General features: G+C 42.0%; 2 protein-coding genes across 6 annotated transcripts in view; both read right to left on the reverse strand.

Moving 5' to 3' along the window:
* Window positions 1–24,518, reverse strand: part of si:dkey-33i11.1 (B-cell receptor CD22) — a 93,121-nt gene that overhangs the window by 52,069 nt on the left and 16,534 nt on the right. The window contains exon 19 of the mRNA XM_030371468.1: window positions 23,202–24,518. This exon is cut by the window's right edge and continues 272 nt beyond it. The gene's annotated coding sequence lies outside the window, so the exon portion shown is untranslated. The remainder of the gene's footprint in view (window positions 1–23,201) is intronic.
* Window positions 1,418–15,964, reverse strand: LOC115554670 (B-cell receptor CD22). 5 transcript variants are annotated; one of them, XM_030371472.1, is made up of 9 exons: window positions 15,825–15,964; window positions 15,221–15,556; window positions 4,748–4,975; window positions 4,216–4,515; window positions 3,801–3,882; window positions 3,423–3,453; window positions 2,828–2,986; window positions 2,479–2,564; window positions 1,418–2,394 (listed from the first exon to the last, which is right to left on the reverse strand). In XM_030371472.1, exons 1-9 carry the CDS (start codon window positions 15,856–15,858, stop codon window positions 2,328–2,330), a joined length of 1,323 nt encoding a protein of 440 aa, XP_030227332.1. In that variant the 5' UTR covers window positions 15,859–15,964; the 3' UTR covers window positions 1,418–2,327. The 5 variants fall into 5 exon arrangements, with proteins under 5 accessions (XP_030227332.1, XP_030227331.1, XP_030227335.1 ...); XM_030371471.1 differs by lacking the exons at window positions 15,221–15,556; window positions 15,825–15,964 and adding exons at window positions 5,075–5,410; window positions 5,679–6,012; XM_030371474.1 differs by lacking the exons at window positions 1,418–2,394; window positions 2,479–2,564; window positions 2,828–2,986; ... (2 more) ...; window positions 4,216–4,515; window positions 4,748–4,975 and adding exons at window positions 7,844–9,462; window positions 9,547–9,607; window positions 10,148–10,306; ... (2 more) ...; window positions 14,364–14,663; window positions 14,895–15,122.

The following is a 24,518-nucleotide window of genomic DNA, read 5'->3' on the forward strand; positions in this document are numbered from 1 at the left end:
TGGCACTCTTCAGTTCTGAGGGTTGGATAGCCTGGAAAAGTTCACTGGTTTTACGCAGAGCAACAACGTCTGCAGTAGCTGATTGGTAATAATGTCCAGGCTGCCATTGAAGAAATTGACCCTGAAGATGCTTTTTTCTCTTCTGTACCTCTAGGACCCTGGGGGGCCTCGTGAGCCCCATCGGGGGAAGCAGCATCCATAACTACGCCCCTGGTGGGGGATGTAGCCCACCACTGTGAATTCCACCTCCGCGGATGGTGTAACTAACACACATTCAATCTAGGTTGACTTGAGACAGGTTTTCGTGTAGACAGCCTTCCTCACGGTAGCGTTGTCAAGTCACGTGCTTGGCTCGTGTCGCCGGGCATCAAGCAGAGTATTAAGCTAGGGGGGGAAGTCACGTGAACAGCAACACCATGCTGTTCCTTATTTTCTTTATGCAATTATCTTATTCCTAGGGCTTGCAGCGTATTATTAAATATGATCTGCGTTGGCCTTGTCAAAAGCAATGTAAGCTGGAACCCCCTGGTCGCTCTGTGACCACCGCCCACGTTCAGGGAGATTGTGCAGACCATGGGTGTGGTGCAGATAGAACGCAGTGTGTGCGTGTGCGCGCGTGCGTGCGTGCGCGCGCGCGAGTGGAAACAGGCTGAGGCGGTGGTGAGGATGTTGAGCCCTTCGTGTTTAGAATCCGGATACAATCTAGATTTAAAAAAACAAATGGAGAATCCACACATTTCTCACTTTTTAATAGGGCTGATGATATTAAACGATGATATTAAATCTCTTGTTTGAACAGGGCTAATAACAATAAATGAGGATGATTTTTCTTATGCATTCAGTGATCCATTCATTTATGGATACATTGCAGAAATTGAAGCTCATGTTCAATTTACTTGTCACAATTAGCATTACGCAAATGTACCAAATATAATCTTCACCAACCGCATCTTGAGCGAGGGAATAAATATTGCAATACGTATAATACATATCAGATATGGATTTTTTTCTAACTTGTCTTTTAACTAATGTGTAATAAAGCGTGTTTTGTCTGCTGAAAGGGTTCTGCTTTACAGTGCAGAACACAGAAGCAGGAACGACTGTAGCCCTATGATGTTGTAATGAGCTCATTAAGTCTTCATTTTGTGTATTGAGCGTAATTCCGAATTGCTTTGATTGATGGTCGACGATTTGACATTTTTTAGCAAAGGACTCATGGAAGGAGGTCATTCTTTTTAAGTATTTATTTGTGATAACTCACAATATCAGAACAGGAGCAACAGTTTATAAGTCTGATTGTAATGACCTTTTTATGAAAACCAGGTTAAAGAAGTGCAGCCAGCAATAATCATTTTGGACTATGAATTTTTTACATTCCAATATTATTTTTGATAACACACAATTTCAGAACAGGAGCCACAGTTTATAAGGAAGATTTTAATGGCATTTTTAAGAAACAAAAGTTAAAGAAGTGCAGCAATAATTATTTTGGACAATGGATTCTTTACATTTCAATAAATGTCGTTTTGCATGATGTTCCGATACGGTCCCCTGATGTGTTTGATTAAAAACAACTATGATGTTCACAATTAGTTTTATTCTTGAAGCGGAATGTTGTTACTGAGTTTTTATGCATCATTGATTTTCACGATTTTATGTTCAGTATGGTAATAAATGCCTTAATTTTTAAGTGTTCTGGTTGTGTTTTCACTTTAAAAGGGAAAGGTTATGCACAACCTACTACTGTTTCACATACATAAACAAATCCTAATGGTAAAATCATGAGAAGGGTTTTGAAGCTGTGTAATTCATGAATACTATGTCTACTGTAACTGAGTTAGACTGGGTTAGATCGTGGTCTCCTTACATGGGAGAAGTTTGACAGCCTTTTCTGGCAGAATTCGTCGTGCCTAACCCTCACCATGTAAACATAACCAAGTAGTTATGATTACATGGTAGTTGCGTTGCCTAAACCTAACAAATTTGTTTTGTTGCTTAATCCTAACCAAGTTGTTGTGTTGCTTAAACCTAACCAAGTAGTTGTAAATTAATAAGTCACCTTAGTCTAAAAAAGAATACAGGACCTTAACCCTGGTCTCCAGGGTACAACTCATGTGTTTGACCCATTCAGCCAATCCACCACTCTTAAATGGTTATAAAAACTGCAAACCATCGATGATTCTTATATATTTTGTTTAATCAAGGGTTAAATTCAGTAGATTCCCGTCATAACACAAACAAAAGACTGTTGCTAAAACGCACAAATGTTAAACCAAAAGCATGCAAAGGCCTCCAATTGAGGCCTTCCAATCCCGGCTGCGCTCTTCTCATGTTGCTTCAGCCACTGAGCTGTAGATCACAGAGTGTCCTGCTGCATCCCCTGCTTCTGTTGGTCTGAGGGAGAACAAGACACAGGGCAATGAACCAACAGACTCGTATCCCTGTACCAAGGACATAGAACCATTATGGTCAACCCACTGGAATGGCTGCTGCTTTGTGTCTCCGGGATTTTCAGGTCTGGTTCCACCAAAATTGCCAAGGGTGGAATAGGCAATTTCACCTCCCTGAGGAAAATAGAAGATCAAATGTCTTTAGATATCTGTGGTATCAATTCATGACAAACAGGTGTCACTCATAACACTAATGATGGTCCCTGTTCTGTATCAGGGCGCAGGCTGCTCTAGTAAAGATAAGTCTGGTACATAAAAGTAGTTAGTGTTATGATTTAAAACTTTGGCTGCCTCTTTGAAAAGGGTCTATAGAGTGAGAGTGAAAATGAGCAATGAAGTAGAGTTGTTTATAGTGCTGGAGAAGAGAACAGAACTACCTGTGCTAAGTCATGCGTGTGGACGTCATCGAGAACCTGGGGAGGAGTCAGTGACCGACTGGGTAATGAAGAGATGTGTACGTTGGCATACATGGAGTCTGGGTCGGGATTGGTTGAAGAGTTGAGGCTCCTCCCACTGGGGCTTCTGGTAGCCATGCTCTGTGTAGGGGAAATGTCTCAATCTATCAAATGTTTGTTTCACAGTATGTGTTATTTGTAACCTGCCATTTAAAAAAAAGCCTTTTTTCCTGTTTTGTAACAGAGATAGTCTACCAAGGAGAAACAGAATTGGGTGAGTGGATGAGGAGAGGGAAGTGAATTAACAGAGTCGCCAGGCTACACAGCGTTCATTTCAAACCTTTACAGACACTTTTTTTTACAATTTACTCCTGATGGCCGAGTTTGTGTTCGGTGTTATTAGTAAATTGCTCTCTTACAGATCCCCGCCTTCAGCAACATGATTGCAAGAAGAATTATTAAAACAAAAATAAAGCCCCACTCAAAATGGGGCACGTCTTCCATTGGACTTAGATTGATAAGATAAATTGTGATTTTTGGGTCTACAAATAAAACGTTACACTTGATATGCACTCACGTGTTGGTTTTCCTTGGTCTTTTGTTGTTTCCTGTTCAAATGTTGAGAAAAAGACAACGCAGTAATCCACACAGAATATTTAGTGAATGGTGGTTTCAGCATGTCATGAAAATATAAAATGCCTCAGAGAAATCATTTTCATTTAGGTTCAGTTAAATAACGGGCAAGCAACTATTGCACATTGGACTGCAGTACTATCACCATCAGTGATGCTATAACACGTTATTGGAGTTGCATTTGTCTACCTGACCAGTCCTTTCCCTCAGCCCTACACAGTAGCCACCATTGTAATAAGCAGCGTTTAGCCTGTCCACTATTCTGTTCCTTCAATCTCACCATTAACTGTTAATTCTTTCTTCTTTCGTCTCCTTGACTCACCGTGACCAAAGGCAAACCAGCACAGTGAGGGCTACGAAGACTGTGACTCCTACTCCAGATAAGATGAACACAAATTCTCTGCCTGGAGAAAGATAGTTAGAAATTAACAATGGTAAGCAAGGGTAGTCATTTGTAGGGTGGGATTATGGGCCAGTGGCTCGTTAAGAGGCAGACCATCAACTTAATCTAGCAGTTGATAGGATTTAATATTGTCAATCATGCATAATGCTACACAACGTTTATTTTAGTGTGCGCAATTTTATCGGCCTACTTTGTTGAGGTTTGGTCGTCTACACCGAATCAGATGTCCCTCTATCGGAAGGACCTCTCTCTCTCTCTCTCTCTCTCTCTCTCTCTCTCTCTCTCTCTCTCTCTCTCTCTCTCTCTCTCTCTCTCTCCATATAAACATACAGACCCAGTGTGGTCCCCTCAATCTGCAGCAGTGCAGAGGAGTTGCTCTCCCCCAGAGTATTCGTGGCCTGGCAGAGGTAATATCCTGTCTGAGAGGTCACCAGAGAGGCCAGGTGCAACACCTGTCCCGTTCCGATGAGGTCCAGCATGGAGCTGGCGGGGGGTGGTGCAGTACCACTGTACCACCACCAGGTGTAGTTGTGTATTGGTGGGTTGGCAGCACTGCTGCAGGTCAGGTTCACGCTATTGCCTTTCAACAGCTCTCCTTGGGGTTCGACCCACACCGTTGTGTTCCGTGGAAGGTCTGGTCAGGAAAACCCCCAATCATAGGTTTCAAATTAAAAGTGGCACCTTAAAGTCATCATTGATAAGTAACTGACTATTTTTGTTTTTCCACAATAATGACATTTGGACATTCTTTGGGTAAAAGCATTGGATAAATTAAGCAAATATTTTTTCACCTTCAATGCAATCATGAAGAAATTGTCCCTTTATAGAAAGACCTTATGTATGTATAAGAATCCTCATCAACTCACATTGAACTTCGAGGGTTACTGTGTTGGACTGCAGTCCCTCCCAGGCACACTGGTAACTCCCTGCATCGTCCAGCCCGGCCCGGAACGTTGGACTGGCCACTGCTTTTCCATCTCGTGACCACACTACCATGTTGGCCGGCGGAGAGCCAATACATTTTGACTTGCAGATCAGACTCACCATGTCCCTCTCTACAACAACGGTCGGTACAACGGCAGTGATCCCTGGGTCTAGTGAAGGAACAGAAGGTGCAGGCCTGCTATTTAACAAAATAACATAAAATAACATAACATTTATAAAATACCAACAGCAAGCAGTATGTAGCCTACCTTGAACGGTCAAAGTAATATATGGGGCGGTGAACGCATCATCATCTGTCTTTAATATAACAAAGTACCCTGCTTGGTCAGAGTCAAGCAGCCTGTTGATCTTCAATGTGCACGAACCAGATGTGTCACTCTGGTATTGAAAATGTCCTTTCATTGAGTGGGAGTTGATGAAGGGATATCCAGTCCACCCGCCAGGTAGTGGCTCTCCTCTGTACCAGGTGACCAAAAGTACCCTATGACCGGGTGGATGGCTATAAGAGCATGGTATTGTTACTGATGTCCCTTTAAAAGCGCACTGGCTTTGGTACACAACAGTCAAGTTGCTGCTCCACACGCCTTTTAGAGGAAGGAGAAAAACATAAGGCAAGATGAGGTTTTATTTTAAATTACTTAAGAAAGTAACAAAGCACCTTTTATAAATGATGTAATAACTATTCTAAATATAATTCCTTTGGTCACCAGTTAGTAGTAAGAGTAAGATAAGACAGAATTTAAGTCAGAAAATGAACGTCATTAGCAGATGCAGCACAGAGAAACCCTAAATACCTTTGAACATTCTAAAGCTGAGCCCATAAACAATACATTTGACAAAGTTGGACTATACCTTGAATGATGAGGAAAATCCCTAGAATTTTCATTTTCTTCTAACCATCCGCTACTGCAACTATAGCCTACAAACTGTCTTTATTGCAGGCAAGAGGAAATGTAAAAAAAAGTTCCTCTTCCTAGAATGATTCTCAAAATGTAATGCTCTTTGGCTTCCTAATTTTGTGTTGTGTTTGTCTTGTCTGCTGTGTTGTAGAGCACACTGCAGCAAATTCCTAACAACTTATCTTGAATCTTTAACGTTGATGTTTTGCATTTTTGTGCCCTAGGGCACCTAGCATTTTGGTGCCCTAGAATTAGGATTTGGCTTCTTACGTCTTCTTAAGAACTGTTAGAAGTTTGCAGTTTGCTTTTATTTACAATTTTAAAAGCCATGGTAAAATAATAAACACACTTAATGGCCGTTTTTGCAAGCATATTATGAAGCCCTCGGGGTCGGCTTAGCTCAGGAGGTAGAGCAGTTGTCTTGTAACCGAAAGGTTGCTATTTCGATCCCCAGCGCCTCCTAGCTGAGTGTGGATGTGTCCCTGAGCAAGACACTTAACCCTAACTGCTCCTGACGAGTGTCAGGAGCTGTGTGTATTAACCGATGTAAGTCGCATTGGATAAAAGCATCTGCTAAATGCCCTAATTGTATTGATGCAAAGAGAGATGTTTTCTCTGTCCAAACTGGGGTGAACGGTTGGACGAGGGACAGTGGCGTAGCGTGGTTGCACAAGGCTCTGGTGCAAGTCTTGCGGTGGGCCCCCCGCCATCCGCCCCCACCCATCCCGCACTCATCACGAACATGCTTCCGCTCCCCATAGGGCCTTGGCGGCTAGGCCTACAGCCAAGGACCCAAAGACGAACAAGAACACACGATCATTTTTAGAACCATGGACAGTGACTTAGCATCCCTACATCAGACAACACAAAATCCAAGCACAGAGGGAAAAGGACGCAAGCGCAATCATTATCAGAACCACGGACAGTGACTACTTGCATCAGTGACACACTAGCCTACGATCAAAAACAGAACGCAAATAATCCAAAAAGCAAACATAGCCAATGGACAAATACTCCTGGCACAGCGGCCATTTAACCACAACAGAGGTGAAATCCAATTTCCTAGCTCTCTACTTCTCGAAGGAGAGTACGGCCAATCCACTCAATCGTTCCTGCCCCATGGCAATCCTTAGATAGGTCTTCATCAATTTGAGTTTGGATAATGATCACTGACTGGTAACTGGTAAGAAACATGGGCTTATGTCCCTGTTGTAGTGGTCAGCAAGGCGCTGTGCATGCTCATGCAGGGCCTCATCAGTGGCACTCTTCAGTTCTGAGGGTTGGATAGCCTGGAAAAGTTCACTGGTTTTACGCAGAGCAACAACGTCTGCAGTAGCTGATTGGTAATAATGTCCAGGCTGCCATTGAAGCAATTGACCCTGAAGGGGCTTTTTTCTCTTCTGTATCTCTAGGGCCCTGGGGGGCCTCGTGAGCCCCATCGGGGGAAGCAGCATCCATAACTACGCCCCTGGTGGGGGATGTAGCCCACCACTGTGAATACCACCTCTGCGGATGGTGTAACTAACACACATTCAATCTAGGTTGACTTGAGACAGGTTTTCGTGTAGACAGCCTTCCTCACGGTAGCGTTGTCAAGTCACGTGCTTGGCTTGTGTCGCCGGGCATCAAACAGAGTATTAAGCTAGGGGGGGAAGTCACGTGAACATTTTTCTGTGAAGCAACACCATGCTGTGCCTTACTTTCTTTATGCAACTGTCCTATTCCGAGGGCTTGCAGTGTATTACTTAACATTATCTGTGTTGGCATTGTCAAAAGCAATGTAAGCTGGAACCCCTGGTCGCTGTGTGACCACCGCCCACGTTCAGGGAGATTGTGCAGACCATGGGTGTGGTGCAGATAGAAAGCTGTGTGTGTGTGTGTGTGTGTGTGTGTGTGTGTGTGTGTGTGTGTGTGTGTGTGTGTGTGTGTGTGTGTGTGTGTGTGTGTGTGTGTGTGTGTGTGTGTGTGTGTGTGTGTGTGTGTCTGCATGTGTGCGTGCGCGTGCACGTGCGCGTGTGTGTGTGTGGAAACAGGCTGAGGCGGTGGTGAGGATGTTGAGCCCTTCATGTTAAGAATCCGGACACAATCTAGATTTAAAAAACAAATAGAGAATCCACAGATTTCTCACTTTTTAATAGGGCTGATGATATTGAATGATGACATTAAATCTCTTGTTTGAAAGGGCTAATAACAATTATTGAGGATGTTTTTTCTTATGCATTCAGTGATCCATTCATTTATGGATACATTGCAGAAATTGAAGCTCATGTTCAATTTACTTTGTCACAATTAGCATTACGCAAATGTACCAAATATAATCTTCACCAACCGCATCTTGAGCGAACAATATCACATCTATGTATGAATAAATACTGCAATACGTATAATACATATCTGATATGGACTATTTTCTAACTTGTCTTTTAACTAATGTGTAATAAAGCGTGTTTTGTCTGCTGAAAGAGTTCTGCTTTACAGTGCAGAACACAGAAGCAGGAACGACCTTTAGCCCTATGATGATGTAATGAGCTCATTAAGTCTTCTTTTTGTGTATTGAGCGTAATTACGAATTGCTTTGATTGACGGTCGACGATTTTAAACTTTTTAGCAAAGGACTCATGGAAGGAGGTCATTCTTTTTAAGTATTTATTTGTGATAACTCACAATATCAGAACAGGAGCAACAGTTTATAAGGCTGAATGTAATGACCTTTTTATGAAACACAGGTTAAAGAAGTGCAGCCAGCAATAATCATTTTGGACTATGAATTTTTTACATTCCAATATTATTTTTGATAACACACAATTTCAGAACAGGAGCCACAGTTTATAAGGAAGATTTTAATGGCATTTTTAAGAAACAAAAGTTAAAGAAGTGCAGCAATAATTATTTTGGACAATGGATTCTTTACATTTCAATAAATGTTGTTTTGCATGAAGTTCCGATACGGTCCCCTAAACAACCATGATGTTCACAATTAGTATTATTCTTGAAGCAGAATGTTGCTACTGAGTCTTTATGCATCATTGATTTTCATGATTTTTTGTTCAGTATGGTAATAAATGCCTTAATTTTTAAGTGTTCTGGTTGTGTTTTCACTTTAAAAGGGAAAAGTTATGGAAACCTACTACTGTTTCACATTCATAAACAAATCCTAATGGTAAAATCATGAGAATGATTCTGAAGCTGCGTAATTCATGAATACTATGTCCACTGTAACTGAGTTAGACTGGGTTAGATCGTGGTATCCTTACATGGGAGAAGTTTGACAGCCTTTTCTGGCAGAATTCGTCGTGCCTAACCCTCACCATGTAAACATAACTAAGTAGTTATGATTACATGGTAGTTGCGTTGCCTAAACCTAACAAATTTGTTTTGTTGCTTAATCCTAACCAAGTTGTTGTGTTGCTTAAACCTAACCAAGTAGTTGTAAATTAATAAGTCACCTTAGTCTAAAAAAGAATACAGGACCTTAACCCTGGTCTCCAGGGTACAACTCATGTGTTTGACCCATTCAGCCAATCCTTATGTCTTTTTTTCAATCAAGGGTTAAATTCAGTAGATTCCCATCATATCACAAACCAAAGACTATTGCTAAAACACACAAATGTTAAACCAAAAGCATGCATAGGCCACCAATCGAGGCCTTCCAATCCCGGCTGCGCTCTTCTCATGTTGCTTCAGCCACTGAGCTGTAGATCACAGAGTGTCCTGCTGCATCCCCTGCTTCTGTTGGTCTGAGGGAGAACAAGAGACAGGGCAATGAACCAACAGACTCGTATCCCTGTACCAAGGACATAGAACCATTATGGTCAACCCACTGGAATGGCTGCTGCTTTGGGTCTCCGGGATTTACAGATCTGTTTCTCCAAAATCCCGTTCCTGAAGAAAATAGAAGATCAGTTTCTCATTGTTTTACCGCGAGTGAGTGTTAAAAAGAATGAATGAAGTGTGTGTATGTGTAAAATAATTAATGAATTTGGGTGCTTGTGTGTTCGTCCATCTGTTTAAACACACGCAAATTGCATGACAATATATATTAACGGGGGACACATGCATATTAGGAACACAAGTCGATAACGATAATGTATACAATACTGATAAGAAACGATGTTTATAATGCATTGCGTATATCATTAAATATAAATATAGTTACCGCATATCATATGTGTCTTATGTCAAGAGGTGTCATCGTATGACAAACAGGTGTCACTCATAACACTATTGATGGTCTCTGTTATGTATCAGGGCGCAGGCTGCTCTAGTGAAGATAAGTCTACTAACTTTGCCATGGTACATAAAAGTAGTTGGTTTTATGATTTAAAACTTGGGTTGCTTCTTCGAAAAGGGTCTATAGAGCGACAGTGAAAAAGGGCAATGAAGCAGAGTTGTTTATAGTATTGGAGAAGAGAACAGAACTACCTGTCCTGAGTCATGCGTGTGGACGTCATTGAGAACCTGGGGAGGAGTCAGTGACCGATTGGGTAATGAAGACATGTGTACGTTGGCATACATGGAGTCTGGGTCGGGATTGGTTGAAGAGTTGAGGCTCCTCCCAATGGGGCTGCTGGTAGCCATGCTCTGTGTAGGGGGAATAGCTCAATCTATCAAATGTTTGTTTCAAAGTATGTGTTATTTGTATCCTGCAATTTAACAAACCGCGACGTTGTCTCTCTCCAAGGCTTCCGTACGTGGAGGTATGTTGAGCTTGGTCGGTATGGTAACATAGTATGCCTTAAAAACTGGTTTACCGGAAGTTAACAGATCAAAACAATCACCATCCATGTTTCTAAAGCAAAAGCATACCGTGTCAAATCCCACTGTCAAAACGTTAAGTTACATGTGTACCGCTTTAAGGTAGCCTGGCTCCGCCCGCCTAAGTACTTCCGCTCAATTTGAATTTCCCTTCAGTACTAGGTCTGGACCTGCTGTATGTAATTTGGTTTTCTGGTGCCGCCACAGCGGCCCCCAATCAGTGAACAGAGGGCGTGTCTGAGAACAATGACGATAAAGTCATACGCCAGTTTGAGTTGTTGTTGTAGGTCGGTAGTTGATTTACAATGTGCAATTTTTCCCTGATAAATTAAATTCGACGAACAAAACCTGCAGCTGTCGTTGACGGACATTTTCGTGCAGACGCGCAAGGTGTTTGGTTTGTGTACAACCTGCGCGTGATTCCCGGCGCATGACATACGTCACAACCAAACGTTAGCGATTGGTTATGGCAGATCCAGAGTGGCACTGGGCAGATCCAATCATTTTAAACTTCAACAGACACCCGCCTTCAAGTGAGTTAACGTTTGTCAATTGATTAGGTCCAGACTCTCTGTACAAATGAAATGAAATGAAGTGAAGTACGAGAGTCTGGTAGAACCAGGCTAGCTTTAAGGCCCAGCCTGCGTTGTAGAGAGCCCGCAGTTCAGAAAGGCAAGTTCAAACAAATGCATCAAATTGTTCTTTTCAGATATAGACTTGAGATTTGGCGTGCCAAATTCGACCGCCGAGGCTACGTGTTTTTGAAGCAATGTTAGAGCTGTTTAAACATCGGAGATATGAATTTATTTTGCTTTAAAATGTATATATCTGCCGTCTTTAGCCTTCGTGCTATGAATTTCACACCATATAGTCGCACAGTCACCTGGCACATGTGCGACGAGTTTACAGCTTTTACCACTTTCGGCACCAAAGCAGTTTATGTTGGTTGCACTCTGAAAGTTGTTCATCATGACGAATAACAAGTTTCATGCAAATGCTGAACTTCCAGGCCTTGTTATAGCGCCACCTATGTGTTATTCTGGCCCATCTTTTTATTCCCGTCTTGATTTTACGAGTTCTTCAAGCCTGCAGATTATAACTTTTGGAGCTAAAAAGTCAGGCAAAATAAATAAATGATAACGATTACAATAGGGTTCCTATGTCATTCGTAGGACCCCTACACTGTAAAAACGAAAACTTAAAATTGTTGGTCTCATTATGATTTCTGAGTAAAATGAATATAAAACATTAAGTATTCATGTCAACTGTGCAATGCAATTTAGTCCAACCAACAATGTTGAGTTTTGGGTCAAGAGTTGGGCTCGGTGTAGTATCTTTGTTAGCAAGACACACGGATTTAAGTCAGACTCTAGCTGTGTTCGAAATCGTTCCCTATACACTCGTTCCCTATTCCCTATATAGTGTACATGATATAGTGCACTATATAGGGAATAGGGAACGAGAATTCGGACACTACGCTGAACATTTCTAAACGTCATTTGCGTCAGTAAATGCGCCGGGTATTTGTGTGACGCAGACAGATGCGCCCACATCATGTAAACAAACCGGGCACTCACGAGGAAAGCTGGGGGTTGTAATGATGTTGAATGTTACATTTCCTTGTTCAAGTTTTTTTAAACTAATTTTGAATGTTAAATTTTCTATGTTAAATCCCAAATAAATTGTTGACATTTCTATACGAAAGCCGGAGACTCCATCATTAAATGTATTCGTTTTCGCGGTTATTCAGCTTAGGGTACATCGTATGTACCCTATTTTATGTCCACTATATAGTGCCCTATATAGTGGACCACTGAGAATTCGAACACCCTACAAAATGGCGTGCACCCTATTTAGTGCACTACATCCATGATAGGGAACGATTTCGAACACAGCTTCTGTCTGAGGCTGGGCCAACTACGGTGCACCTGCGCATTTCGACACTTTGGAAAATACGGGGTTTCCTAACGGAATTTTCAGATGGTAAATATTGTGGCGACTCCTACCCCCCGGGGAGTCTGGGTATTCGTGATGTCGGGAAATAGGGGTTTATTGCCTTTTGTCAATTTGTTTCTGTTAGGTTAAGTGGGGTTAACGGGTTTGGGGTCTTTATTGTTTGTGTGTTGTTTATTGTGCGTAGTGTTGCCGCCACCGTTACCGAGACTTGCATGTCCGTTGGTTGGGTGTGCGGTGCGCTGTATGTTGTGGGTGGGTGTTAAATAAAGGCAGCTCTCGGGATCGTGCGGTGTATGAGGCACGAGATTTGCATCACCGTTTAACCTGGGCTCCCGTATCGTGCAGAACAAGTTTGACCATAATGTCTAACTTGTTCTGCTTTTTGGTTTGCTGCATTTAGACTGCGATTCTCTGCTGCTGAACTAGCTACATGTTGCTTGTTCTGTTGCTGTCTGGCATTCAGAAATGTTAAATGGAAGTTTCCAATTATTAATTTTATTAAAGTGAACTTAAAACTAGTTTTGCATTCTTTGAAATGTTTTTTATTAAATAATATTAACCTTAATTTGAAATATTAAGTTAAAACCTCTGACCTACTTTTTTGAGTTTTGTAAAATATAAAATCTTGGTTGGTATAACTCTAACTTTCACGTTTGTCTAAAGAAGAAAAATGACATTTTTTTGGGCTCAAAACTCAAAAATTGATTGCAGTAAGTTGCCTTGCAATTTTGAGTTTTCTCAACTTTTTATTTTTTACAGTGTAATAATTGAAACAAATATGAAGTGAAAGACGGTGAAAAGCCCCATTCACTCAGACTGGGGCTTGTCCATCATACTTTAGATTAATAACCTAAAGTGTGATTTGTGGGTATACAAAGACAAAGTTACACTTTATATGCACTCACGTGTTGGTTTTCCTTGGTCTTTGGTTGTTTCCTGTTCAAATGTTGAGAAAAAGCAGAGGCCGTAATCAACACGGAATAATTACTGAATGACGGTTTCAGCTTTTCATGAAAATAAAAATTCCTCAGAGAAATCATTTTAATTTAGATTAAATTAAATAACGGGCAAGCAACTATTGCACATTGGACTGCAGTACTATCACCATCAGTGATGCTATAACACGTTATTGGAGTTGCATTTGTCTACCTGACCAGTCCTTTCCCTCAGCCCTACACAGTAGCCACAATTGTAATAAGCAGCGTTTAGCCACAGTCTACGAGGCTGTTCCTTCAATCTCACTAAGAACTGTTTATTCTTCCTTCATTGGTCTGATAGACTCACCGTGAACAAAAGCAAACCAGCACAGTGAGTGCCACAAGGACAGTGACTACTACTCCAGATCTGATGAATATAGATGCTCTGCCTGCTGAAAGATAGTTAGAAAGGAACAATCGTAAGCAATGGTAGTCATTTGTAGGATGGGATTACTGCTATGGACCAGGGCCGTGTCAAGGGACAGACCACCAACTTAATCTAGCAGTTCATAGGATATAATCTTGTCAATCTGAATTGAACAGAATGGTTGCGTATTTACTCCACACAATGAAACACAATGTTTATTTTAGTGTGCGCAATTTTATCAGCCTACCTTGTTGAAGTTCGGTTGTCTACACATGTAACCTAAATATGTAAACATGTAACCAAATCGGATGTCCCTCTATCGGAAGGATGTCTCTCTCTCTCTCTCTCTCTCTCTCTCTCTCTCTCTCTCTCTCTCTCGCTCTCTCGCTCTCTCTCTCTCTCTCTCTCTCTCTCTCTCTCTCTCTCTCTCTCTCTCTCTCTCTCTCTCTCTCTCTCTCTCTCTCTCTCTCTCTCTCTCTCTCTCTCTCTCTCTCTCTCTCTCTCTCTCTCTCTCTCTCTCTCTCTCTCTCTCTCTCTCTCTCTCTCTCTCTCTCTCTCTCTCTCTCCATATAAACATACAGACCCAGTGTGGTTCCCTTAATCTGCAGCAGTGCAGAGGAGTTGCTCTCCCCCAGAGTATTCGTGGCCTGGCAGAGGTAATATCCTGTCTGAGAGGTCACCAGAGAGGCCAGGTGCAACACCTGTCCTGTTCCAATGAGGTCCAGCATGGAGCTGGCGGGGGGTGGTGCAGTACCACTGTACCACCACCAGGTGTAGTTGTGTACGGGTGGGTTGGCAGCACTGCTGCAGGTCAGGTTCACGCTATTGCCTTTCAACAGCTCTCCTTGGGGTTCGACCCACACCGTTGTGTTCCGTGGAAGGTCTGGTCAGGAAAACCCCCAATCATAGGTTTCAAATTAAAAGTGGCACCTTAAAGTCATCATTGATAAGTAACTGACTATTTTTGTTTTTCCACAATAATGACATTTGGACATTCTTTGGGTAAAAGCATTGGATAAATTAAACAAATATTTTTTCACCTTCAATGCAATCATGAAGAAATTGTCCCTTATAGATAGACCTTATGTATGTATAAGAATCCTCATCAACTCACATTGAACATCGAGGGTTACTGTGTTGGACTGCAGTCCCTCCCAGGCACACTGGTAACTCCCTGCATCGTCCAGCCCGGCCTGGAACGTTGGACTGGCCACTGCTTTTCCATCTCGTGACCACAATACCACGTTGGCTGGGGGATAGCCAATACATTTTGACTTGCAGATCAGCCTCACCATGTCCCTCTCTTTAACAACGGTCGGTACAACGGCAGTGATCCCTGGGTCTAGCGAAGGAACAGAAGGTGCAGGCCTGCTATTTAACAAAATCAACATAAAATAACATAACATTTATAAAATACCAACAGCAAGCAGTATAGCCTACCTTGAACGGTCAAAGTAATATGTGGGGAGGTGAAATCTTTATCGTTTGTCTTTAATATAACAAAGTACCCTGCTTGGTCAGAGTCAAGTAGCCCGTTGATCCTCAATGTGCACGAACCAGATGTGTCACCCAGGTATTGAAAATGTCCTTTCATTGAGGTGGAGTTGATGAAGGTATATCCAGCCCACCCGCCAGGTAGTGGCTCTCCTCTGTACCAGGTGACCAAAGTGACCCTATTACCGTGTGGATGGCTATAAGAGCATGGGATTGTTACTGATGTCCCTTTAAAAGCACACTGGCTTTGGTACTCAACAGCCAAGTCGCTGCTCCACACGCCTTTAATAGGAAGGAGAAAAACATAAGACAAGATGAGGTTCTATTTTAAATTACTTAAGAAAGTAACCAAGCACCTTTTAGAAATGATGTAATAACTATTCTAAATATAATTCCTTTGGTCACCAGTTAGTAGTAAGAGTAAGATAAGACAGAATTTAAGTCAGAAAATGAACGTCATTAGCAGATGCAGCACAGAGAAACCCTAAATACCTTTGAACAATCTAAGGCTGCGCCCATAAACAATACATTTGACAAAGTTGGACTATACCTTGAATGATGAGGAAAATCCCTAGAATTTTCATTTTCTTCTAAGGCCTAAAAAAAAAAAAAGTTTGGTTCCTGTTGTTGTCAGCGAATGATAGGTAGGTTGTTTTCATTTAAAAACGAGAAAATTCGCTCATCCTTGTACAGAATGAAGAGGTGCTGTACCAAAACGTAATTATAGAGGTGCTGTACCAAAACGTAATTACATAAAAAAAAAAAAAATATATTTTTTTTTATAAAACTCATAAAATAATTTGGGTCGCACATAAATTGACAGGGTCGGTCGGAAACCGGAACCAAACAAAACATTTTTTTTAGGCCTAACCGTGGCCAGTGGCCAGTCCAACGTTCCACTACTGCAACTATAGCCTACAAACTGTCTTTATTGCAGGCAAGAGGAAATGTAAAAAAAAGTTCCTCTTCCTAGAATGATTCTCAAAATGTAATGCTCTTTGGCTTCCTAATTTTGTGTTGTGTTTGTCTTGTCTGCTGTGTTGTAGAGCACACTGCAGCAAATTCCTAACAACTTATCTTGAATCTTTAACGTTGATGTTTTGCATTTTTGTGCCCTAGGGCACCTAGCATTTTGGTGCCCTAGAATTAGGATTTGGCTTCTTACGTCTTCTTAAGAACTGTTAGAAGTGGAACGGTTACGAACCATTTCGTGATGTATACAGATAACCTACCCCAGTTTGCTTTTATTTACAATTTTAAAAGCCATGGTAAAATAATAAACACACTTAATGGCCGTTTTTGCAAGCATATTATGATGCCCTCGGGGTCGGCTTAGCTCAGGAGGAAGAGCAGTTGTCTTGCAACCGAAAGGTTGCTATTTCAATCCCCAGCGCCTCCTAGCTGAGTGTTGATGTGTCCCTGAGCAAGACACTTAACCCTAACTGCTCCTGACGAGTGTCAGGAGCTGTGTTTATTAACCAATGTAAGTCGCATTGGGTAAAAGCATCTGCTAAATGCCCTAATTGTATTGATGCAAAGAGAGATGTTTTCTCTGTCCAAACTGGGGTGAACGGTTGTACGAGGGACAGTGGCGTAGCATGGTTGCACAAGGCTCTGGTGCAAGTCTTGCGGTGGGCCCCCCGCCATCCGCCCCCACCCATCCCGCACGCATCACGTCGAACATGCTTCTGCTCCCCATAGGGCCTTGGTGGCTAGGCCTACAGCCGAGGACCCAAAGACGAACAAGAACACACAATCATTATTAGAACCATGGACAGTGACTAAGCATCCCTACATCAGACAACACAAAATCCGAGCACAGAGGGAAAAGGACGCAAACACAATCATTATCAGAACCACGGACAGTGACTACTTGCATCAGTGACACACTAGCCTACGATCAAAAACAGAACGCAAATAATCCCAAAAGCAAACATAGCCAATGGACACATACTCCTGGCACAGGGGCCATTTAACCACAACAGAGGTGAAATCCAATTTCCTAGCTCTCTACTTCTCGAAGGAGAGTACGGCCAATCCACTCAATCGTTCCTGCCCCATGGCAATCCTTAGATAGGTCTTCATCAATTTGAGTTTGGATAATGATCACTGACTGGTAACTGGTACGAAACATGGGCTTATGTCCCTGTTGTAGTGGTCAGCAAGGCGCTGTGCATGCTCATGCAGGGCCTCATCAGTGGCACTCTTCAGTTCTGAGGGTTGGATAGCCTGGAAAAGTTCACTGGTTTTACGCAGAGCAACAACGTCTGCAGTAGCTGATTGGTAATAATGTCCAGGCTGCCATTGAAGCAATTGACCCTGAAGGGGCTTTTTTCTCTTCTGTATCTCTAGGGCCCTGGGGGGCCTCGTGAGCCCCATCGGGGGAAGCAGCATCCATAACTACGCCCCTGGTGGGGGATGTAGCCCACCACGGTGAATACCACCTCCGCGGATGGTGTAACACACATTCAATCTAGGTTGACTTGAGACAGGTTTTCGTGTAGACAGCCTTCCTCACGGTAACGTTGTCAAGTCTCGTGCTTGGCTCGTGTCGCCGGGCATCAAGCAGAGTATTAAGCTAGGGGGGGAAGTCACGTGAACATTTTTCTGTGAAGCAACACCATGCTGTGCCTTACTTTCTTTATGCAACTGTCCTATTCCGAGGGCTTGCAGTGTATTACTTAACATTATCTGCGTTGGCATTGTCAAAAGCAATGCAAGCTGGAACCCCCTGGTCGCTCTGTGACCACCGCCCACGTTCAGGGAGATTGTGCAGACCATGGGTGTGGTGCAGATAGAAAGCTGTGTGTGTGTGTGTGTGTGTGTGTGTGTGTGTGTGTGTGTGTGTGTGTGTGTGTGTGTGTGTGTGTGTGTGTGTGTGTGTGTGTGTGTGTGTGTGTGTGTGTGTGTGTGTGTGTGTGTGTGTAAACAGGCTGAGGCGGTGGTGAGGATGTTGAGCCCTTCGTGTTTAGAATCCGGATACAATCTAGATTTAAAAAAACAAATGGAGAATCCACACATTTCTCACTTTTTAATAGGGCTGATGATATTAAACGATGATATTAAATCTCTTGTTTGAACAGGGCTAATAACAATAAATGAGGATGTTTTTTCTTATGCATTCAGTGATCCATTCATTTATGGATACATTGCAGAAATTGAAGCTCATGTTCAATTTACTTTGTCACAATTAGCATTACGCAAATGTACCAAATATAACCTTCACCAACCGCAACTTGAGCGAGGGAATAAATATTGCAATACGTATAATACATATCAGATATGGATTTTTTTCTAACTTGTCTTTTAACCAATGTGTAATAAAGCGTGTTTTGTCTGCTGAAAGGGTTCTGCTTTACAGTGCAGAACACAGAAGCAGGAACGACTGTAGCCCTATGATGTTGTAATGAGCTCATTAAGTCTTTTTTTTGTGTATTGAGCGTAATTCCGAATTGCTTTGATTGATGGTCGACGATTTGACATTTTTTAGCAAAGGACTCATGGAAGGAGGTCATTCTTTTTAAGTATTTATTTGTGATAACTCACAATATCAGAACAGGAGCAACAGTTTATAAGTCTGATTGTAATGACCTTTTTATGAAACACAGGTTAAAGAAGTGCAGCCAGCAATAATCATTTTGGACTATGAATTTTTTACATTCCAATATTATTTTTGATAACACACAATTTCAGAACAGGAGCCACAGTTTATAAGGAAGATTTTAATGGCATTTTTAAGAAACAAAAGTTAAAGAAGTGCAGCAATAATTATTTTGGACAATGGATTCTTTACATTTCAATAAATGTCGTTTTGCATGATGTTCCGATATGGTCCCCTGATGTGTTTGATTAAAAACAACTATGATGTTCACAATTAGTTTTATTCTTGAAGCGGAATGTTGTTACTGAGTTTTTATGCATCATTGATTTTCACGATTTTATGTTCAGTATGGTAATAAATGCCTTAATTTTTAAGTGTTCTGGTTGTGTTTTCACTTTAAAAGGGAAAGGTTATGCACAACCTACTACTGTTTCACATACATAAACAAATCCTAATGGTAAAATCATGAGAAGGGTTTTGAGGCTGTGTAATTCATGAATACTATGTCTACTGTAACTGAGTTAGACTGGGTTAGATCGTGGTCTCCTTAAATGGGAGAAGTTTGACAGCCTTTTCTGGCAGAATTCGTCGTGCCTAACCCTCACCATGTAAACATAACCAAGTAGTTATGATTACATGGTAGTTGCGTTGCCTAAACCTAACAAATTTGTTTTGTTGCTTAATCCTAACCAAGTTGTTGTGTTGCTTAAACCTAACCAAGTAGTTGTAAATTAATAAGTCACCTTAGTCTAAAAAAGAATACAGGACCTTAACCCTGGTCTCCAGGGTACAACTCATGTGTTTGACCCATTCAGCCAATCCACCACTCTTAAATGGTTATAAAAACTGCAAACCATCGATGATTCTTATATATTTTGTTTAATCAAGGGTTAAATTCAGTAGATTCCCGTCATAACACAAACAAAAGACTGTTGCTAAAACACACAAATGTTAAACCAAAAGCATGCAAAGGCCTCCAATTGAGGCCTTCCAATCCCGGCTGCGCTCTTCTCATGTTGCTTCAGCCACTGAGCTGTAGATCACAGAGTGTCCTGCTGCATCCCCTGCTTCTGTTGGTCTGAGGGAGAACAAGACACAGGGCAATGAACCAACAGACTCGTATCCCTGTACCAAGGACATAGAACCATTATGGTCAACCCACTGGAATGGCTGCTGCTTTGTGTCTCCGGGATTTACAGGTCTGGTTCCACCAAAATTGCCAAGGGTGGAATAGGCAATTTCACCTCCCTGAGGAAAATAGAAGATCAAATGTCTTTAGATATCTGTGGTATCAATTCATGACAAACAGGTGTCACTCATAACACTAATGATGGTCCCTGTTCTGTATCAGGGCGCAGGCTGCTCTAGTAAAGATAAGTCTGGTACATAAAAGTAGTTAGTGTTATGATTTAAAACTTTGGCTGCCTCTTTGAAAAGGGTCTATAGAGTGAGAGTGAAAATGAGCAATGAAGTAGAGTTGTTTATAGTGCTGGAGAAGATAACAGAACTACCTGTGCTGAGTCATGCGTGTGGACGTCATCGCGAACCTGGGGAGGAGTCAGTGACCGACTGGGTAATGAAGAGATGTGTACGTTGGCATACATGGAGTCTGGGTCGGGATTGGTTGAAGAGGTGAGACTCCTCCCACTGGGGCTTCTGGCAGCCACGCTCTGGGCAGGGGAAATGTCTCAATCTATCAAATGTTTGTTTCACAGTATGTGTTATTTGTAACCTACCATTTAAAAAAAACGCCTTTTTTCCTGTTTTGTAACAGAGATAGTCTACCAAAGAGAAACAGAATTGGGTGAGTGGATGAGGAGAGGGAAGTGAATTAACAGTCGCCAGGCTACACAGCGTTCATTTCAAACCTTTACAGACACTTTTTTTTTTACAATTTACTCCTGATGGCCGAGTTTGTGTTCGGTGTTATTAGTAAATTGCTCTCTTACAGATCCCCGCCTTCAGCAACATGATTGCAAGAAGAATTATTAAAACAAAAATAAAGCCCCACTCAAAATGGGGCACGTCTTCCATTGGACTTAGATTGATAAGATAAATTGTGATTTTTGGGTCTACAAATAAAACGTTACACTTGATATGCACTCACGTGTTGGTTTTCCTTGGTCTTTTGTTGTTTCCTGTTCAAATGTTGAGAAAAAGACAACGCAGTAATCCACACAGAATATTTAGTGAATGGTGGTTTCAGCATGTCATGAAAATATAAAATGCCTCAGAGAAATCATTTTAATTTAGGTTCAGTTAAATAACGGGCAAGCAACTATTGCACATTGGAATGCAGTACTATCACCATCAGTGATGCTATAACACGTTATTGGAGTTGCATTTGTCTACCTGCCAAGTCCTTTCCCTCGGCCCTACACAGTAGCCACCATTGTAATAAGCAGCGTTTAGCCTGTCCACTATTCTGTTCCTTCAATCTCACCATTAACTGTTTATTCTTTCTTCTTTCGTCTCCTTGACTCACCATGACCAAAGGCAAACCAGCACAGTGAGGGCAACGAAGACTGTGACTCCTACTCCAGATAAGATGAACACAGATTCTCTGCCTGGAGAAAGATAGTTAGAAATTAACAATGGTAAGCAAGGCTAGTCATTTGTAGGGTGGGATTATGGGCCAGGGGCTCGTTAAGAGGCAGACCATCAACTTAATCTAGCAGTTGATAGGATTTAATATTGTCAATCATGCATAATGCTACACAATGTTTATTTTAGTGTGCGCAATTTTATCGGCCTACTTTGTTGAGGTTTGGTCGTCTACACCGAATCAGATGTCCCTCTATCGGAAGGACCTCTCTCTCTCTCTCTCTCTCTCTCTCTCTCTCTCTCTCTCTCTCTCTCTCTTTCTCTCTACATATAAACATACAAACCCAGTGTGGTTCCCTCAATCTGCAGCAGTGCAGAGGAGTTGCTCTCCCCCAGAGTATTCGTAGCCTGGCAGAGGTAATATCCTGTCTGAGAGGTCACCAGAGAGGCCAGGTGCAACACCTGTCCCGTTCCGATGAGGTCCAGCATGGAGCTGGCGGGGGGTGGTTCAGTACCACTGTACCACCACCAGGTGTAGTTGTGTACGGGTGGGTTGGCAGCACTGCTGCAGGTCAGGTTCACGCTATTGCCTTTCAACAGCTCTCCTTGGGGTTCGACCCACACCGTTGTGTTCCGTGGAAAGACTGGTCAGGAAAACAATCATAGGTTTCAAATTAAAGTCATCATTGGTAAGTAACTGACTATTTTTGATTGCCCCAATAATGACATTTGGACATTTCTTTGGATAAAAGCATAGGATAAATTAAACAAATATAATTTTCACCTTCAATGCAATCATGAAGAAATTGTCCCTTATACAAAGACCTTCTGTATGTATAGGGATCCTCCTCAACTCACATTGAACATCGAGGGTTACTGTGTTGGACTGCAGTCCCTCCCAGGCACACTGGTAACTCCCTGCATCGTCCAGCCCGGCCCGGAACGTTGGACTGGCCACTGCTTTTCTATCTCGTGACCACACTACCATGTTGGCTGTTGGATAGCCAATACATTTTGTCTTGCAGATCAGACTCACCATGTCCCTCTCTTTAACAACGGTCGGTACAACGGCAGTGATCCCTGGGTCTAGTGGAGGAACAGAAGGTGCAGGCCTGCTATTTAACAAAAGCAACATAAAATAACATATCATTTATAAAATACCAACAGCAAGCAGTATGTAGCCTACCTTGAACGGTCAAACTAATATATGGGGCGGTGAACTTATCATCATCTGTCTTTAATGTAACAAAGTACCCTGCTTGGTCAGAGTCAAGCAGCCTGTTGATCCTCAATGTGCACGAACCAGATGTGTCACCCAGGTATTGAAAATGTCCTTTCATTGAGTGGGAGTTGATGAAGGGATATCCAGTCCACCCGCCAGGTCTTATCTTTCCTCTGTACCAGGTGACCAAAGGTACCCTATGACCGGGTGGATGGCTATAAGAGCATGGGATTGTTACTGATGTCCCTTTAAAAGCGCACTGGCTTTGGTACTTAACAGCCCAGTCTCTGCTCCACACGCCTTTTAGAGGAAGGAGAAAAACATGAGACAACATGAGGTTTCCTTTAAATGACTTTAGAAAGTAACCTAGCACCTTGTATAAATGATGTAATAACCATTCTAAATGTAATCCCTTTGGTCACCAGTAAGAAGATCAGACAGAATTGAAGTCAGAAAATGAACGTTACGAGCAGATGCTGCACAGAGAAATGCTAAATACATTTTAACAAACTAAGGCTGAGCCCATAAACAATAAATAATTTTAAAAAGATGGACTATACCTTGAATGATGAGTAAAATCCCTAGAATTGTGCGAGTCATTTTCTTTAACCACCCGGTATTGAAACTAGCCTACAAAATGTCCTTCAGGGAAACCAGAGGAAATTATGTCACACATTAAGCCAATTGTACGTTTTTTACCAGCAAGGGGAAACTCCACTCAAAAATCCACTTCCCTAAAATTATTATATCTTCATTAATTTAACGTTGATGTTTGTATGTGGCTCTGGACATTTTGTTGTCCTAAGTGGGGGATTTGGCTCTTACTTCTTCTTATCAGCACTTTGTTCATCGACAAAACTTGCTTTCACATGATTTACTCTCGCTCTTTATATCTATGTTATTAGGTGCCTTTAGATGCAGTTATTATATGACAGTTGTTTATGTGTTCTCATTGACGCTCATCTCAATCTGCCCCGGTGGTGTTATAGCCCTGTTAATCCACAAAGTGGCGCTGCCGCCCTGTGATATGGAAAGGACGAGTCGTCTCAGGGCGCACTCACACTAGGTCATCTGTACCGTGCCCAAGTCCGTTCCACTCCTGTAACGTGCTCAAGTACGATTGCGCCCCCGCCCTGCTGTGCGCTGGCCTGTGCTGCAACTGGGCCTGAGTACGGTTGCCTCTCGTACATACGTCATCAGGTCGTAATACGTCACCACCAAGTGTCCGCTGCTTAGTAGAACACAGAGAACACAGTTGACACTTTAATACTGACTTTGTTGCTCATTTGGAGCCGTTCTACTCAGATACAGCCCTCTCTTACTGAGCGTTTTTACACTGCCAAATAGTCCGTTTTATGCACGCCTTTTTCGCGACACGGTCCGCACGTTTACACTCCCCGAGGTAAATTGCCTCCTTGAGCTAGAAACCCGATTTACCCTCCCGGACCCTGCACACATTGGTGGTTTATTGGGTTTAATTCTGTTGTAAACGCGGTTAGCTGCAATAAATGACGGCTAACTAGCAATCATTTATGTCTGTGTTTATTTTTGTCCATGTCGAAAGATAATACCCAACCAAGCAAAAATATTTTTAATTGCTTTAAATATTGATCAACACAATGATCGGTGAAGCAAATTTATGGTTTCTCATTTATCAGGTTTTGTAATTTTTAGCGTTAAAGACGGAAAATGTCAACTTAAATGACTGTTATCGCTGTTTCATCAATCAAGCAAATTCAGTTATACCAACATTAATTTAGAATTGCATACCAAATTCGAACAAAGACATCAATTATGCAAATTAGTTGTTGTCATCTGTTTTCCCTCTGCAGGAGTGCTAGCAAAAACACATAGGATGATGTTTGTTTGTTGAACAT

This window comes from Gadus morhua, chromosome 11 (assembly GCF_902167405.1).
Source record: "Gadus morhua chromosome 11, gadMor3.0, whole genome shotgun sequence".
NCBI classification, from domain to species: Eukaryota; Metazoa; Chordata; class Actinopteri; order Gadiformes; family Gadidae; genus Gadus; species Gadus morhua.